Source organism: Marmota monax, unplaced genomic scaffold (genome assembly GCF_021218885.2).
Source record: "Marmota monax isolate L192 unplaced genomic scaffold, Marmota_monax_Labrador192_F-V1.1 WCK01_AAM20220418_F8-fsc00002, whole genome shotgun sequence".
In the NCBI taxonomy this organism is placed as follows: Eukaryota; Metazoa; Chordata; class Mammalia; order Rodentia; family Sciuridae; genus Marmota; species Marmota monax.
The window spans coordinates 8,647,836-8,667,001 of record NW_026693571.1 but is presented as its reverse complement, the minus strand read 5'-3'; the positions used below and the strand labels follow the sequence as shown (position 1 = coordinate 8,667,001).

At 38.8% G+C, this 19,166-nt stretch overlaps 1 protein-coding gene and 1 non-coding gene across 2 annotated transcripts in view; one reads left to right on the top strand and one right to left on the bottom strand.

Moving 5' to 3' along the window:
- The window catches only part of Mcub (mitochondrial calcium uniporter dominant negative subunit beta), a 130,190-nt gene that overhangs the window by 39,814 nt on the left and 71,210 nt on the right, over positions 1-19,166 (top strand). The window contains 1 exon segment of the mRNA XM_058583778.1: positions 2,945-3,044. Within this exon segment, the coding sequence (XP_058439761.1) occupies positions 2,952-3,044 (93 nt within the window). The 5' untranslated portion in view covers positions 2,945-2,951.
- Positions 7,022-7,092, bottom strand: Trnat-agu (transfer RNA threonine (anticodon AGU)). The gene has a single exon. It is a non-coding gene; the product is annotated as a tRNA-Thr (tRNA).

Genomic DNA, 19,166 nt, shown 5'->3' with positions numbered 1-19,166 from the left:
TATGCATACCCTACATTTTCCACTTTGTGCTTTTCTTTGTTGTTTTGGTAAATGGTAGATTCGTGGATTAAAAGTCATTTTAAAGACCTGTCTAACATAGTCAGCCATCTGAAAGCCTGGGGAAACACACTGACTTAAATGTGATTGATTTAGACAATCAGACATTCCTGGGTTCCTGTCAGCTAATGGTAGAGTAGATCTGATGGGGGCTGAGAAAAACTTTGATTCCTGAGCTTAGCTTTGAGAGTAGGATCTAGTTAGGATGGGCTGGAATTAAAAGGCCCATAGCCCTGCCATGGGGCAAGTGGAGGAGATTTGTTTTTAGTCTGTCTTTTAATGTAATAATCCTATAAGTGTGTCTCACCTCTTTTCTCTAAGGCTGACGTAAATATATTGGAGGAATCTTGTTTGCTTCCTAGTGGATGCTTCCTCTCTAACTTGTTTGATGTTGCTATTCCCTGTTCTATTAAACCTGTGAAGGATTTGATGTTACCCTATTTGTAAAGTTGTGTGAGGTGTGTGTGTGTGTGTGTGTGTATGTGTATGTATGTACACTTGCATATAAGTACTGCAGAAAAATGAACATCAGTTTGCATACCCAGATTCACAGGCAATGTGATGAGAATCAGTGGATTTTCTCTGTGCAGATAAAAGACAGAGAACAATGTATTTTGCCCATTTATACAGAGCAGAGAGGCAGCCATCAAAAGAAGGGAGAAAAACCTTTGTTCCTTTAAGATATATGGAAAGAATTTGGGGTTTTTATTAACCTTCTGGAGCATAAATACATTTTTCCAAGGGCCAGAAGGGGTTATGAGGACCAGATGTCTCCATGGTCTGGACTTCTGTAAATACCAGGGAGGAAGCTCTTGTCTGTCACTTTGTTTTTCCTAAATAAAACAAAGAGATCATTCATAATATTTTTCTCTTTAAATTTCACAAAGTGTTTTATTTAGGAAAATTGATGCCTATTTCAGGGATTTTAAGAGAGATGCTTGTTGGGTAAACCCCAGAATACACACTCAGGAGAGAAGGTGGGCTGTCACCAAACCCATTGATATGGGTGGGTTAATATTTATACAGGAACATTACTAGGGTCTGGACTACGGGTGGAACCACATAATTTCACACCAGTGTTCCCTGTATTTGTGTATTGCCCTCAGGTTTCAAGGGCTTGAGTCAAGGGTACAGGCCAAGTTGCCCCCATCTTGTAGCCTACAGGTCTGTTCTAGACTGTAGCCACTTGGCAAATTTATAAAGATCAGAGAAGTTTTATCATTACATTCGGCTATGGATCTAATCCTTAAGGGTATGCAAAAAGTAAGAACTTCTAGAGGAAGTGAAGGAAGATTTCTCTACCTTCTCTACTTTATCATAAATATTTTATGTCTCAGGAGGCAGGGACTTTTTCAGGAATACGGAGAAATCCAGGGAGGTTTTATTTTCCCACATCTACCGTGGATATTACCCAATTATGACAGCCCCTATTATTCATTTATATAGATCTAGATAAATAGATATAGTGACTTAATAGAGATTATAAGAGTAATTCCATTGCTTTGATATCATATAAGTGATGATGTGAGGATTTCTCAAAATTAGGGTCACTGTGATTCAAATAGAGCCCACACATTAAGCCTGCATTTCTTTTACTTTCTGTTGAAAAGAGGCTGATGATTTGAAAATGACTATTACTTTTTATTGGTATGGTTCATGCTTGTGAAAAGGAGCAGATGACAAACTGGGGCATTTTAAATTTCACTTCTAGCTAAAACTATAAGAACAAATGAAGCACTATGATTATGCTACATTGATCAAGTGATTAAAATGAAAGAACATTTTGTAAAAGAATTTCTCTTGATATCCTTAACTTTTTACTTGTGATAGGAAAATTTTATAATAACACTTAAAAAAGAGATCATTCATAATATTTTTCTCTCTTCAATTTCATTGGTTTTATGATATATTGGTCTGCTTAGTCTGCTACAACAAAGTACCAAGATTGGGTGACCTAAAAATAGATATTTATTTCTCACAGTTCTGGAGACTGGGAAGTCCAAGGGCAATGTGCTGGCCAATTTCATTCTTAGTGAGGACCCTAAAGACCTCTTCTTGGCTTCAGCATGGCTACCTTCTTGTTGTACCATTTCATGGTGAGAGTGAAAGTTCCAGTGTTTCTTCCTCTTCTTTTAATGACATAATCCACCCATTGGGGATCTACCCTATGATCTCATCTAAACCTAATTATATCTCAAAGAGAGACTTCCTAATATAATCACACTGGGAATTAGAGCTTCTGTGTATGAAGGGAGAACACATTTTATCCATAACAGAATATATGAAGGTGATTTCTAGAAAAAGATGGCAGGTTTAACAAAGGCATCACTGTTTCCTTCTTGGAATCCTAACACAAAACAGTGGTACAGAAATAAGAGATATAAGCCCACAAAGATAAAGAGATTGGGGGAAAGAACAGCAGTAGAATATTAGAGTAGAACATGTAAGATATGGAAAATGACAAACCTCAAAATTGTGTGGCCTGGAAAGAGGGAGTGAGGAGGGCCAAACATTGATAACATTGGTCCTTCCCCAGTACATCCCCTCCCAGTGATGAAGTCAATCCCTGGGAAGGAGATATCCATCAAGCCTAAAATGGAAGTCTCTGGGAGGAAGCCAAAGCCTCCATCCTTCCCCAAATAAATCCTTTCCCAGTGACAGTACAGTGGGACCCTGAAGGAAAAGAGATAAGCACTGAATGCTGACCCCCAGACCCTCCATTCTTCCCCAAGTAAAAACATTGCCCAGTAAAAACAAATTTCAAATTCTCACAGCCTGTTTCCTGAGTGCCCAAACTGACACCATCCGTCAATAATTAAATCACCTCTCAGTGTAGCATATATAAACACAGGATTCCTCCTTTGGCCAGCAGCTTGTTTTCCATCAGGAGATGCATGACTCCACTACTGAAAGAGGCTTTGCTGATCCATGAAGTTTGCACTCAGCTCAGTCATTTTGTGCTAACAGAAAGCAGAGAGAGACAAATAGTAAGTAACAAGCTCTAATCATTATTGTTTCTTTAATAAAACATATTCAAATTTAGTGGCTTTAAATAAACACACATTTATTATTTTACAGTTTCTGTGGGCTAGGGATTCAGGCATGCTTCAGAGGTTTTCTCATGCTGAAATCATGGTGTCGGCTGGAGCTATAGTCCTCGCAAGGCCTCCAAGTCCTCTATGGTTGTTGGCAGGACTCAGGTCCTCAGAGGGGAATGGGCCTGGGCCTCCTTTCTCTGGCTGTTGACCTGATGTTGCCCTGTGTTTCTTGCCATGTGGTCCTTCCCAACATGGCAGCTCACATCACCAAAGTATATGGGCTGAGACAACAGAGCAAGTCCATCAAAACTCAGTCATTTCTTACCAAACCATGCAAATGACATCACTTTTTCCTTATCCCATTTGTTAGAAGCAAATTATTGGGTCCTGCCCATGCTCAAGGGGAAGGAATACAAGGATGGGGAGAGCCATTCTCTTGTTTTTTAAATTGAAATATTAATTGCAATAATTGCAGATTCATAGGCAGCATATAAGAAACAACACAAATATGTACACTTTGTTCATTTTCCCTGAAGGTAATATTTTGCAAATTGTAGTATAGCATCACAACCAGGATTTTGATATTGACATTGATATAATCCATCAACATTATCAATGTTTTCAAATTTTACTTTTGTGTGTTTACTTCTGTACAGTTTTATCACATGTGTAGGTTCCTGTATCCACTACCACAATCAAGGAGCCTTCATTTAGAGGACCATATTTGAAAGCCATATATAGCAGTCTGCCCAGTGATTCACATCCCTTCAGTGTGCATCCCATTACAGTATCAGCTCAGAGTCCAGCATTGTGTCATCCAAATCTGGTCCAGGCCTTGCATACAGCATCTTGAGTATAGTCCCTTTTCATCTGCAGTTTTGTGCTATCACCAATTATTTATGTCTCTACAGAATTCATACGTTGAAACCCTAATCCTCAATGAGATAGTATTTGGAGATGGAGCCTTTGGGTCATAAGGGTAGAGCCTTTATGATTGAATTAGTGTCCTAATAAAAAGAAAGGAGAGCTTTCTCTACCTTTCCCTCTCTGCTCTCTCAGGGCATAGTGAGAGATGGCCATCTGCAAACCTAGAGGAGAGCCCTCATCAAAACCCAACCTCATAGGCACCATGTTGACTTCCCAACCTCCCGAATTGTGAGAAATTTGTATTTATAGGCTACCTTGTCTATAGTATTCTGTTTTAACAGCCCATATTTAGACAGTATGTGAAACTAAAGAGACGAGTGATCTGCCCCCCAACACACCCTCACAAGCTCTAGGTTGTGCTTGTGGTTTTCATCTTGCTTGGTGTGTATCCATCTTCCTTTCCTGCCTGTCTCTCCTGTGGACTTCAGGTCCAGCATCAGACATGAAGATACCAGCCTCATAGAGACTATGTAGCCAGCTCCTACAGTTGCACAAGGCCAGTCCTCTATAATCTTTGTGTGTGTCTCTCTGTCTCTCTAAGTACACACACACACATACACACACACAGTAGTTTGATTCTCTGGTTGAACCCAACTGATACATAGTGTAGAAAGCTAATCCTAGGTACCAGTGAGAAAAGGCAAGAATCGATCAGTTTATACCATTAAACCTTTGGATTCTATAGAATAAATACCTCCAGAAAGATGGAGTGAATTGTAGGTTATCAGTATGAGGACTTGTTGAAAATCTGTTTAAGAAGCTTTTAGAATTCAAACTCTTTACTCTATACTGCTTGACAAGTACCTTCTGTTTAGCTGGAAGGAATCCCAATATTTTATTTCTTTGGATTTGGGACATCAGGCACAGCTGATAACTGGCATATTCTGTGGGAAACAGAAGAGAGTGAAGGTTAACTAGTGAAGCTGAGACTTTATTTACCCATGTTGTAGATGCCAGTCCCCAGGTTTTTATCCTCCAAGCAGAATAGGAGGCCTCTTATGGGAATTCAGGCCAACCCAAAAGAAGAGATGTTTTATACAATGCCAGATGTGCTGGCAATGTATAAAATCATGAACAATATGATTGTCGTAGCTATGAATTTATTTGTTAAGTCTCAACAAGTTAAAACAAACAGGTAATTTAAAGGTGATTTTAGGACAAGTACACTCCTTAGATAAAAATAATCTTCCTTTGTTGTGGAAGACTCTTTTCCTTCCAAGGGCATATCTGGGAAGGGTCACCATATGTAGTGCTGAGGGAAAGGGGACTCTTAACCAGCAACACCTTCAGTACTAACAGTGCTGGTGACAAGTGAGTGACAGGAGTCATCAGCTGTGCACTATTCCACTTAGGACAAGAAAAGAAAGTACTTCCAACATGATAAGTAGTAGTTCAGAAAACAGGTGACCATAGAGAAGGCATAGGCCAAACCCATAAATCCAGAAAGGACACGGTATGGAAGATGATGAGTGATAGATCTGTAATGCCTTCCAGTTCTCTCTCAACATTTGTGGAGTGGATAAATGCATGAATATTTTAATACTTGTTTTTTTGCTATTGGTGCATATTTCTTAATTGCATTTTAATTAACTTATTTCCTATAACATAAACAGCTTTGCTTAAATGATAACTACCTCCAGAGGTAGTTATGGAGTATTCTACATGTTATTTTTTCTGCTTTATGTTAGTGGGACCAACTTTTATGTCTATGTTACATGCACTATTCTAATGTATCTGGCTTCTATGGATCTTGAAGGTCTTACAAAGAATTTTTCATAATACTTCACTTCTGGTAGATATTCAGTGCCACTGTATTTTCCATGGCCTGAGCCATATATTATTCAGCAGAATAACCAACTATGAGGAAATAGCCACTGTAAATCTTGTTACTTCCCCTTTCAGCCAGTCTAGGTTTCCCTTGCTCTGGTTTGGACCCTGTGCTTACCTTAAGCATGTATGACGTAGCCTACCTTGCGGGGCCTTGGGAGAGAGCTGACTTTCTTTTAAAGCACTGAATTTTTGGAAAAGAAGAAAATAAAAATCTCTGACAATTTTGCCACTTAGAAATCTCCATATTGATATTTGATGTTTTTTCTTCTAATCTTTTCACTCTGTACAAGCATGTTCACGTGTACAAATATATTCTTGAAAACATGTACCAAAGTCAAAAGTATAAAATAAATTTTATGTGGATTTGTTTCCTTTTGTGAAAGCAGGAACATTTTATACAATTTCAAGTGATACCTCACCTTTTAGGTATAATTTATGAATTGCCAGTATTCATGGACTTTAATTTTTTATTTATAACTGAACATATGAATTTTTTATTGGCCAAGGTATAAACATCCAGCTTTGTATTAAATATTCACCACCCTTTGTATCTGTTTCTTTTATTTCAACCATATTTTTGTGATCTTTGCTTTGTAAAACGTGGCATTTTAATTTACCCATCTTCACTCAATTTTATAAAATAATACTAATATGCAAAATAAGTCCTGATTTGCCTCATTTTTGGCTTAGATGCTTAGACCTGAGCTGTGGCTGGCATAGGATCTTAGTATTTATTCCTTAATTTGGTTTTACCTGTGGTAATGTTGGTATTTGGGTAGGAAAATTTTTTCATTCTATTTTGTGCATTGCAGAATGCAGAACATCTCTGGCCTTGTGTACTATGTGTTTGAAGCACGCACCAGTCAATATGACAACCAAAAAAACCTCTCCACATATTTCTACCTGTACCCTGCCTGGGGCAGGAGAGGAGACCATGGCTGCTTTGCTGATGCACTGAAGTATACATTTCATGGAAAAGTAGGTTAGAAGTGAAAGTATATAATTATGAAAGCACTTTTTTTTAAGAGTAAGAATTGAAAGATTACCTGTTTGTATTTTTACACAATTACTATAATACTGTATACAGTTTGGGGTCTAAATTCTATAAAGTATCATTATCATGAATCTTTCCTCATATCATTAATATTTTCTTGAAGACAACTTTTTTGTGTGTGGTGCTGGGAATTGAACCCAGAACCTCATACATACTAGGCAAGTGCTCTACCACTGAGCTACATCCAAAGATCTTTGAAAATAATATTAATGAATGCATAAAGTCATTTTATAGATTCATAATTTATTTAACCCCTTCACTATTATGGACAGTTGGAATTGCTTCCAGTTTTTTGCTGTCATAAGTAATGTTGCAGTTAACCTCTTTGTAGAGGTATAATCTAATCAAGTATTTATTAGGCCCACAATAAGGAATATACAAAGATTTTATTTTTTTCTAGTTTTGATCTATTGTTACACCTAGATTAGTTAAAGATGCTCTCAAAATGAATGGGGAAGATCAGAATAAGAATAACTTGTTGTTTCTTGGAAAAGCCTGGGAGGTTTTTGTTTCCACATGTAATTTCTTGGCATTTTATGAACAGCAGATGCCTTTAGTCCTCGCATGCTGCCCACTTCTTTGTTTTTTGGTTTTTTTAGAGCTTTATGCTTATACATAGCAGTTGGGTTCATCATGATAAACTTACACATGCATGGAAATCAATTTCAGTTCACAATTCTCCCTTTGCCCTCCTCCTTCCTCTAAACTGCTAGACTCCCTTTTACTCGTCGATTCCTGCTTCCCACTTCTGATTTCAGTTGTCGCTGTGATGATGGAGTTTCTTGTAAATCCAGGCTCACTTTCCATTGTTGGTGTTCCAGCAAACTCATACTACGCCCAGCCTTTCTCCACCAGCATCCTCCACAGTACAGAGGACTGCGAGTTTGCCGAGCCCCTGCAGCAAATGCAGCCTGCAAGGAATATGAGTTCAAGTCTGTTCTTCCTTGCTCCACTGGCCACCCCAGCTTCCCCTGCAGAGGCGGGCATGTCTCAACTGGCTGAACAAACCTCCAGCCTCCTGTCTTTCAGAGGGACAAACTCTGGAAGATAAGTCTCAAAGTTTCACATAGGTACTGGTAGAATTAGTCTCCTTTTTCCATGGCAGTGACCTCAGGAATGCTCTTCTGTTGGCTTTTTTTTCATTCCCTGTCTTGTGCCACCTATTCTTTCCCTGCTTCATAGGATCACCTTCCAAATAAATTACATTCAGATTCTCATCTTCGGCTCTGCTTTTGGAAATCCAAACTAAGAGTCATGTAATAATCGTGATTTTTTTTTCTTTTTTTACTATGCTTCTTCTTAAATTTATGTGACTTACCTTTACTTCAGTGGTGAATGAGAAAACAGTCTGGTAACAAATTATAATCACCCATACAAGTAAAGAACATTTATCATAACACATTTTCTTTATGACGCTTTGTAATTAACAAAGCCTTTTTTTTCTTTGAGAATTCTTAACAGTGTAGGTGATTTTTTTTTCTTTGTTTTTACATGAATATTAATAAGCTGAATTGGTTGGAAAGGAAGAATGGATGAAGAGAAAGATGAAGAGATTATAGTGTATTTGGGTCCATAAACTGTTCTCAGTTATACTGTTGCTTAGAGTCTAAGTGATACAAAAAGTTTATATTACTCGTTCTCCAGATTATCCTACAAACTTGAGAAGAGTTAGTGATTGCCCTAGTTATTTTTAATATATATGCTACAAGATAACCGAAACAAAGGCTGTGTAGAACTTGGAAATGCTTAGAAGAAAAAGCACATGAATTTAAGTTGACAGTGTTGAATTATAATACCCTGAGAGAAAAGGAACATAATGTTCAACCGTGGCTGCACACAGAAGAAATAAAGCCAATTTTATCCCTCAAGATTTCACACTGTAATAAAATAAGGGGCAGAGTACATTAAATAGAGCATTATCATTTTGCACTTGTTTCTGCGTAATGTCTTGTCACAAAATTGTAATGTCACAAGCAGAGTTATTACCCAGCAATAGTTAAATCCCAAAAAAGTGATTTTAGTGCACTCAGCCCTCTGTAATTGATCCATAGAAAACATAAATATAAAATAATATGTGGATTTTATGACACTATTAATATGTGTTTCTCATTTACAAAAGCTTGTATGCTTATTGAAAAAAACAAACCATAATATCACAACAGTTTTAGAAAGTAAAAGACGTCTTTTCTCAATATTCCCCCTTCCCTTCCCGCACCCTGTTGTAACCAGTAATATATGTTTTTGTTTTAGACAAAAAATTTTAATATAAAAGCTGATATTTCTGAAATTTGGGATAAAATATAAAATTTGTTGGCGAAGAGTTTTAAGCGTATGGGAACTAAAAGTATAAAGCCTACTGAAAATGATTCTTAGGAACTTTGGGATTTTGAAAAGTGATCTGTGACTCCAAGGATATTTTACTTCTAGTAGAAATGCTAGTATGATTTAAAATTGATTATCTGAGTCATTTAAAAAATGAATTAGATTATAATTTTGATGAAATGTGCTCACTTCTAGACTGAACCATGTTCTTGCCTCTCAGGGACCCCCATTTCACCCTGTGCTTAATTCTCACCATATGTCTCTATACACTCACTGGTCTCAGGGTGTAGGGCCTATGTTGTGTCTACCAGCACATTTCCAGGGTCTGGTACATCCTACAGCAAATATAGTAAGTGCTCAATAAATGGTGTGGGGAGGAAGGGAAGGAGGATGCAGGGTGAGATAAGGCCTGTCATCACTCTGAGGAATTCAATTTTTCCACTTGGGAATAGTCAATAAAATCTTCAGGATCTCTGAATCATATCCTTGATGCTCCTCCCAGAATGCATTGGTCCTTGTTACTAAAGCTCACTGGGGATTGAGTTTTAACCTTTTCTTATTGTTCTTTCAGTTACAAAGAGTGCCCTGGCTTAGGGTTTCTATTTCTGAGGTAACACCCCAAAAGCAATTTAGATTCTGAAAGTGTGACATTATAGTGGTTCCCCCCCCACATCTGAGGTTCTACTTTCCATAGTTTCAGTTAAATGCAGTCAACTGTCATCCAAAAATATTAAAGGGAAAAATCCAGAAATGAGCAATTCATAAGTTTTAAGTTGTGTGCTCTTCTGAGTAGCATTATTTCCTTCTTGATCAATTTTACAATTCTCACCCATCCAAAATTTTTTATAGAAATTCTTACCAAAAAGTGAAATTTGAAGGTTTTTATAACAAAATTTATAAGAAAAATTCTTATTTTCTTCCTTAATAATTATAACTGACTTACTTTTAAGAATAGTATAAATGGCTTCAGAGAAGATATTTAGTAGATTTAATATTTAAATATTTAACATTCAGAAATTCTGGCTTTGGTACATAGATGGTATCATCTCTGTTGCTACACAAATGAGTAGTTCTGGTGAATATCCAAAGTTATGAAAAGTCTTTGGATAAAAGGCTTTAAACAAAGGCAGGATGGCCTGGTGACTTTCATGTCACACTGAGCTGGGTGTAAACTTGGACCCCAGACATGGGCCCTGCAAGCTACTTATCCTTCAGAGCATTATTGGTGAACTAGCATGAAAAGCATCTACCTCATGAGGTCTACTGGATAATTAAATCATGTAACAGGGGAAGTGCTGCTGCAAAGATCTTCAGTACTAGTGTTTACGGTTCATGCAACATACATATTTATATTTTCCTCTACCTCTCCCATATTAAAATTCACTTTGTTGCATCTTAAACCAGAAATCTACTGTTAGGACACCAAAGTAACTTTTAGAAGAAAAAGTAGAATGCCCATCTTCTGGAAGGACAGGAACCAGAATAGCAGGGATTCCTGTGTCTCTCTGGGATAACAGTATAAGATGATTCAGTGACCCTGGTCACTCCTTATTTCTTCAAGTTTTCAAATTGCTGGGAGAATTTGGCCCAGTTTGGGTCAGTCATCCTGGGCCATCTGAATAGGCAGGCAGAGAGAGGGGCTATTGAGAAATCACTTGTAGACAACACTGCTGCCCAATTTCCATCTTCTTTGTATAACATTGAAGTATTTTGGGAATATGTTTTTATTTTAACTTATAAAACTTTGGCTCTCAAAGGTAGAAAGCAAAAACTTGGATTTATTTGTTCACTCATTTATTCATTCAGCAAATATGCATATTTAATGTGTGCCACAGTCTGGCTGGGCACAATTCACGAGCCACTTATCAAGCAGAAACAAACTTTGTTTTTAGAACACACATGCAGCACCACACGAGCTCTTCAGGAATTCCCTCAGAGCCCAACTGCCACCTCAGGCACTCCCTGCAAGCACCTCCCCCAATCTCTTCCTGCTCTTGAGGCAGATTGGCTGGGTTGCGTGGGCGGAGCCAAAAGAGTCCCCCAATGAGCAGCTCTGTGTTCTGAAAGGGCGGGGAAACAGCCCAATGAGCATCACTGCAGAGGAGCCAATCAGCTGGTTGCTGGGGCCGCGGTGAGCCAATCAGCTGGAAGTTTGCTGGGGCCGCTTTGGCTCTGGCTCTCAACATCTCCCCCTCTCTGTTTAATTAAACAACAAGCATGTGGCTTAGGGACCGTGCCTGTCTTAGATTGTCCAATACTACATATGGTCCTTACCCATCATCATTGGATGAGCCTCCTGTCTTAGGTTGGTACCATTGCAATTGGATCTTACCCGTCATTGACTACCGGTCCAGCATAGAGCCAACCTGTAGATAGGCCTTTGTACCAGTGGGGGTGTGAGGTTCTCTGCCTCACCTCTGTTGGCTCCCAAATTTTAGCTGAACGACCATCACAACCAGAAGGGAGGAGGATACATCAAGCCAATTGACGGCTCATTTTGGAAAAATTGTACCACCGATGACACCATCAGCAAAAATACCCCGGCAGTACCACAAGTCGCTGCACCAACAGATAGTTCATAATGCATACAAGTGATACATAGTCGATGCAAGTTCTGCAAGCAGTTCAGTGATAGCTATTGCAGAAGCTGTAGTTTGGTTTTATCTTTGACTTCACTGGCACTGGGATGAAGATAGGAATTCTGGCAATAATGGCTAAAGAAAAAATTAGGTAACATTCCAGCAGGCACTAAAAGAAAACAATTTTCTGGACAATTTACATTATCCTGAACAGAATTATTAAATATAATGAAAAGGAAAGCTGAAAGTAAACAAACAGATCTGTTAACCTCCTTTTTTGTTCACATATTAAAACAATCCTCAACACCTGTTTACCCAATTTAAATTAAACCATTTAAATCATGTGAATAAGAAAAAAAATACTTGGATCCATTTTTTCATGAGCGCTCGTCATATATGATATATGGACATACGCAAATACAAACATACAACACAAAACACAAGTGTGCACACATAATATAATACATACAACATATAACATAATAGTAAAGGCCTTAAAACTTTTTACAGGTGAAATCTCCATTGCAATGTTTAAAAACTCCATAGTCAAAAAATAGAACTGATCAGCAAAACATTAACCTAGGTCTGTATGAGCTCAAAAAACAAAATAGAACTTCATGATGTGAGAAAGGGCAATAATAAAATAGATATTGAAAAAAAAAATCCTGGTTTCATTAGCCTCCAGGTGTAGGAGAACCACTGTCGCAGATGTAAGGATACCCAAACTGGAGTTCTGGATATCAGCTGTTATGGATTTGAGCCAAATCATCTTCTTTTTGGTCTGTAGAAATCGCTTTAGTTAATCTCTCTGGAATCCAAAAATTGGCTGCTGTTCTCCCTGTGGAAACACACAAACAGACCCCCGACTCCAGACAATCACTGGGTCAGGACCTTAGTTAATCTCTCTGGAATCCAAATCGGCTCCTGTTCTCCCTGTGGAAACACACAAACAGACCCCTGACGCCAATCACTGGGTCAGGAACTTTCCATTGTCCTGTTAGAATATCCTTCCAAAGTACCTTGGGCTTATGTACATTTTTTGGACACATATGCCTTTCCGCAGCACTAAGCCCTGATGAATCCAAATTTTAAAAGTTTAGAGTAAAAAGGGTTATTTTGTTTATCTTTGGGGGATATATACCCCTTTCCAATTCCCTCTTTTTGCTTTAATAAGTACATTTTAATAGTTTGATGAGCTCTTTCAACTATGCCTTGTCCCTGTGGATTGTATGGGATTCCTGTTATATGAGTAATGCCAAATGATGAGCAAAATTGTTTAAAAGAGGTAGATGTATAACCAGGACCATTATCTGTTTTTAACTGTTTAGGAACGCCCACAGTGGCAAAATTTTGTAAGCAATGAGCTATAATATCTTTAGTTTTTTCCTCCAGCATGAAGGGAGCCCATCAAAAATCCGGAATAAGTATCAACTGTAACGTGCAAATATTTTAATTTTCCAAATTCTGGCAAGTGTGTGACATCCATCTGCCAAATATGGTTAGGTATCAGTCCTCTAGGATTGACTCCAAGATTAACTTGTGGTAAAAAGGTCACACAATTTTGACATTGTTTTATTATTTGTCTAGCTTGTTCCTTAGTTATTTTAAAATGCTTTTGTAAAGTATTAGCATTGACATGGAATTTTTTATGAAAATTTGTAGCTTCTTCTAGTGTAGAGAAAATATGTATGTCATGTGTAGTTTTATCTGCTAAATCATTGCCCAAACTAAGGGCTCCAGGCAATCCTGTATGTGCCCTGATATGTCCTATAAAGAATGGATCTTTTCTGTCCCAGATTAGACTTTGTATAGTGGAAAACAAAGAGAGGAAGGGGAAATCCTACCGGCATCTTCAAGGGATACTATAGCATTAACTATATACTGACTATCGGAAAATAAATTAAATACAGAATCTTTAAACATCACAAAAGCTTGTAATACTGCATTAAGTTCTACCTTTTGAGCTGATTGTTTGGGTACTAAAAATGTAAAATTTTGATCAGGTGTAACTACTGCTGCTGTACCATTATTTGACCCATCAGTGAATATATTTGGAGCATTCATGATGGGTGTTTTTATTGTCATTTTTGGAAAAATTACAGGATGCAATGACCAAAAAGATAACAAAGGATTAGATGGTAAGTGGTTATCAAATGAAACATTAGATTTACACGTGATTATTGCCCAAGTATTTAACTCATTAGCTAACTCATCAATTTGATCCATTGTATATGGAGTAGTAATTTTATTGGGAAAAATTCCAAACACTCCCTTTGCTGCTTTTATTCCTTTGAGTATTAATTGTCCTACAGCCTCAGGATACCTAGTAAGAATAGTGTTAGGAGAATAAGATAAATGTATCCATAATAATGGACCTTCTTGCCAAAATACTCCTGTAGGAATATTTTTTGTTGGTAGTACAATAAATAATAAAGGCAAACTTATATCAATTCTATCCAAATGCATATTTTCCATATATGTTTCAATGATTTTTAATGTCTTTCTTGCTTCAGGCGTTAACATTTGGGGTAAATTTGGATCTGATGGACCTTTTAGGATATCAAATAAAGGTCCCAACTCTCCTGTTGGTATGCCTAGATAAGGCTTTATCCAATTTATATCTCCTAATAACTTTTGAAAGTCGTTAAGTGATTTGAGTTGATCTACTTGTCTTTGAATTTTTGGTGGACGGACCATGATTGAGGATAATAGAACTCCTAAATAATTAATTGGAAAATGTAATTGTACTTTATCTATTGCTATCTCTAGATTATAATTTTTTAATAAGTTTGTAAGTGTGGCATAACATTCTAGCAATGTGTTTTTATCTTTGTGTGCTAATAATACATCATCCATATAGTGAAATATTCGTAGTTCAGGATTTTGATTTCTAAGTGGCTGGATTACTTTGTTAACATAAATTTGACACATAGTTGGGCTGTTAGCCATCCTTTGAGGGAGTACTTTCCATTCATACCTCTGATTAGGACCTTCGTGATTCAGTGCAGGGACAGTAAATGCAAAACGTGGACTATCCTCAGGATGAATTGGAATTTAAAAATAAATCTATATTAATATTAATCTATAACTAAAACATACCAGGTTTTTGGCAAAGCAGACAATTGGGGAATCCCCGATTGAGCAGGTCCCATAATAACCATCTCATTATTAATGGCTCTTAAATCTTGCAATAATCTCCATTTACCAGATTTCTTTTTAATGACAAAAATGGGAGTATTATGGGGAGATACGGAAGGTTGTATATGTCCCTCCACTAATTGTTGTTTGACCAGATCATGGGCTGCTTGTATCCTTTCTTTAGTCAGGGGCCATTCGGAACCCATACTGGTCTTTCTGATTTCCAAGTAATTTTTATTGTCTCAGTGATCCCTCCTGAAAACCCAATCCCTGTCTATCGGTTCCTTGATCTATTTGTATTGGTGCTGCTATACCTTGTTCTTGTTCTCCTAATCTTTTTCCTAAAGATTATCTAGCCATAATAGTGGGCACATTTGAATTGATGTTATTTGTTAATGTTAGTCCTAATTGATCTAGGACATCTCATCCCCATAAATTTATAGGAAGATTGTTGAGAGCCACAGCCAAAGGGGCCCCAGCAAACTTCCAGCTGCCAGCAAACTTCCAGCTGCTGGCTGATGATTGGCTCACAGCGGCCCCAGCAACATCTAGCTGATTGGCTCCTCTGCGGTGATGCTCATTGGGCTGTTTCCCTGCCCTTTCAGACCACGGAGCTGCTCATTGGGGGACTTTTTTGGCTCCGCCCACGTGACCCAGCCAATCGGCCTCAAGAGCAGGAGGATTGTGGGAGGTGGAGAGAAGCTTGGGGGGGAGAGAGAGGCTTGTGGAAAGCCGGTGGTGGCAGTTGAGGCTCTGAGGGTTTTTCCTGAGAGGCTGTTTTGTTTGGCGTGTGTGGTTCTAAAAATAAAGTTAGTTTCTTTTGACAAGTGGCTCCTGATTGTGCCCAGCCAGACTGCGGCAGAAGATGATACAATACATATGGCTGTATAGTTCCCTTACATCCTTCAGGATCCTTCCAATCTAATACCATTGAACTTCTATGGGGATTAGTTGCCACTCGTAGGCCTTGAAGCGTTTGAGTGGCTTGTTGTAACGGCCAATGTTTTGGCCATTCTTTTTTTTTTTGTTTTGCTTCTGCTTTCTTTCTTTCTTTCTTTTTTTTTTGAGAGAGAGAGAGAGAATTTTTTAATATTTACTTTTTAGTTTTTGGCGGACACAACATCTTTGTTTGTATGTGGTGCTGAGTATCGAACCCGGGCTGCACGCATGCCAGGCGAGTGCGCTACCGCTTGAGCCATATCCCCAGCCCCATATTTTGGCCATTCTTGATGAGAGATGATGCTAAGGTCTGCACCTGTATCCAGTAGTCCATTAAATTCATGTCCTTGAATATTTAGTTTTAGCATGGGGCGAGAATCTAAATTTAAAGAAAGCATAGCCCAATCTACACCTGTGGAGCCTAATCCCCTGGAACCTCTTTCTACAGTACGACTGGAAATTTATCATGTAGTCTGGGTATTATTAATAACTGTGTGGTTCTATCTCCTGGTGAAATTATTGATATACCCTTTGGATAAATGGCTATAATTTTTATTTCACCTTCATAATCGGGATCAATTACCCCAGGACTTATCATATGTCCTTTTAGAGTAGAAGAACTGCATCCCAATAATAAGCCTACTGTTCCTTGGGGAAGAGGCCCTTTTACCCCTGTGGGAATGATTTGAACTCCTATCTCTGGAGTTAGTATTGTTCTGGCGGAGGCGCAGATGTCCAATCCTGTACTTCCTCTGGTTTGTCTAGTGAGGGATCTAATGGATAATGTGTCCTGGGCACTACCCTGATGGTGTTGCTGGGTTCCTCCAGTGCCCCGTATATTTGTGGTGGTGGGCCCTGGAGCATTGAGCCCCCCTGTCCGTTTTTTGGCAATGGAGCCTGATGCCTTTCTCCACGATATCGTGGGTAAACACCTGGTCCTTGTATGTTTTTTGATAATGGAGTACCCTCTATAGTGGTTTGAGAATGGCATTCATTAGCCCAATGTCTTCCTCTACGGCATCGTGGGCAAATACCCGGTATTCTACCCCTTTGATACCTAGTATTGTTAAACCCTCCTTCTATGGGGTAAATTCTTTTAAAATGTCCTGTTTGTTCACAATTGCAGCATGTTTTTGGCCTGGCATCTAAAGCCTGTTAATGTCTCTACATAATTTAATATATGTGTTTAAATCTTCATGTTTCCATGGTCTAATGACCTCTCTGCACCAACGATTTGCTTGCTCATAAGCCAGTTGTTTTATTAATGGCATTGCTTGTTCTGTATCCCCAAAAACTCTGGTAGCTGTTTGAATAAGCCTATCTACAAATTCAGTGTTAGGCTCATTAGCTCCTTGTATTACCTTAGATAATTGACCTTGTAAACCTCCATGTCCTTGTAAAGTCTTCCATACCCTAACTGCATCTACAGCAATTTGTGAGTATATGGCAGGATCATATGCAATTTGTTGCTGCTGACCCTCATAAGGTCCCTTTCCTAACAACATATCTAGATTTCTCTGAGGATAACCAGCTGCTGCATTTTGCCTAGCTGTCTCCATGCAAAATTCCTCATTGGCAACCTTCCATAACAGGTATTGTCCTCCATTTAGCACAGCTTTACACATACTAGTCAAATCTGCTGGCATCATGCTCAAATTGGTAATGGATTCGACCATGTTTACAGTGAAGGGTTCTTGAGGACCATAAGTTGTTACAGCCTCTTTTAGCTGCTTCACTGTTTTGAAATCTAAAACATGGTGAATTCGCTGCCCTTCTGCCTGCTCAAATACAGGCATGCCAATCTTTGAGGTCCTGTCTCAGGATCCCATATATCCGTATATCGAGGCAGAGCTGTTGGTTGGACACTTACGCCCTCTGGTGATAGTACAGTGTTAGTAGCAGCCTGCTGTTGTAACTTTTTCCCTGATAGTCCTTCCTCCTTTAAATTTTCTTCCTCTGTCTGAGTAGCTCGAGAGACCTTCTCTTTTGCTTGATCTAACATGTTTTCTACCATAGTCTGAACCTCTAATAATTTACTTAACACTCTTTTGGTTTGTTTTTTTTACTAATTTCTAATCTACTATAAAGATAACGCAACCCAACAAGATAACACAAAACAAAACCGAAACAGAATGAAACAAAAACAGAACTAAAAATCATTGTATCAATTTTCCTATTTTATTGAAATGTATTTTCATGGTCTATCTTTATCTCTTCCTAGGGCCGAACAATTTCAAACCCTGAGCCAACCACTTTCCCCAGTATGCCTGGAAAAGTTCTAGGGACAGGCAACTTGAAATAAAAACAAAATAAATCAAAACAAGAACAGATTGTTTTTTAAAATGGTCACCCATTCTCTCACTCTTCCTCAGGGGCGAGCAATTTCACTTACTGCCAAGCTTCAGTGTCCCGTCCGGCAGGACACATCAACGTGGGCAGCGAACCTAGATGGGGAGGAATGAAGGGACAAGAGACACAGAAGGATGACAGCAAGACAAGAGTTCTGATCAAGCTGCCAACTTTTATTGTTCACACAGGGGTATTTATATGCTGGGGATGGGGAAGCTCTCTTATCGGCAGTAGCTGGATGTCTGCACAAGGTGAGATAACCGCAGGATGTTTCAGGAAGATAGGTTTCAGGAAGATACGTGGCCGCAGGATGTCTCAGGGAGATAGGTAGCTTCAGGATGCCTCCCAGGCAGGATGTCTCCCAGGGGGCTGTCAGGCTAGTCTTTGAAGGAGAATTTCCTTCTAGTCCCTGACATTTTCCCCCTTTCTTATATAAAATATTTGACCATACCTTATTGGCCATGTTTTTAGGGGGTGATAGAGGCTCTGTTCCTCTAGAAGGCCTTAGAATATCTCCTGATCCGAGCAAGCGTCTTCACTAGGAGATTTTGTGGTGGCCTTGGCATGTTTTTGGAGGAGACGGCTTTGAGGGAGAAGCATGCCAACCGCCATGCACCAGAGCGTGTCACTCAGAGGTCTTGGGTTTTGGGATCCGTGGATCCATCCTCCTGCAGTCCTTCCTGCACCCTCTGTCATTATGGCCTAACGTCCTCACTCCATGGGTGCGTCCTCCCCCAAGCGGAGGGGCCCATGGAGGAGCGAACCCTTATGGCAAGGGCAGAAGATGGTTGGTCAGAGCTGTTACTTATACTTTTATATAAGAAAGAGAGATCTGTGGGGATGTAAACTTAAGAAATAAGCCTGAAAGAAGGGTAGAACATCCTTTTAAATGTTGGCAGCGCGGTCTTCCATCTCCAGAAGATGATAGTGGAC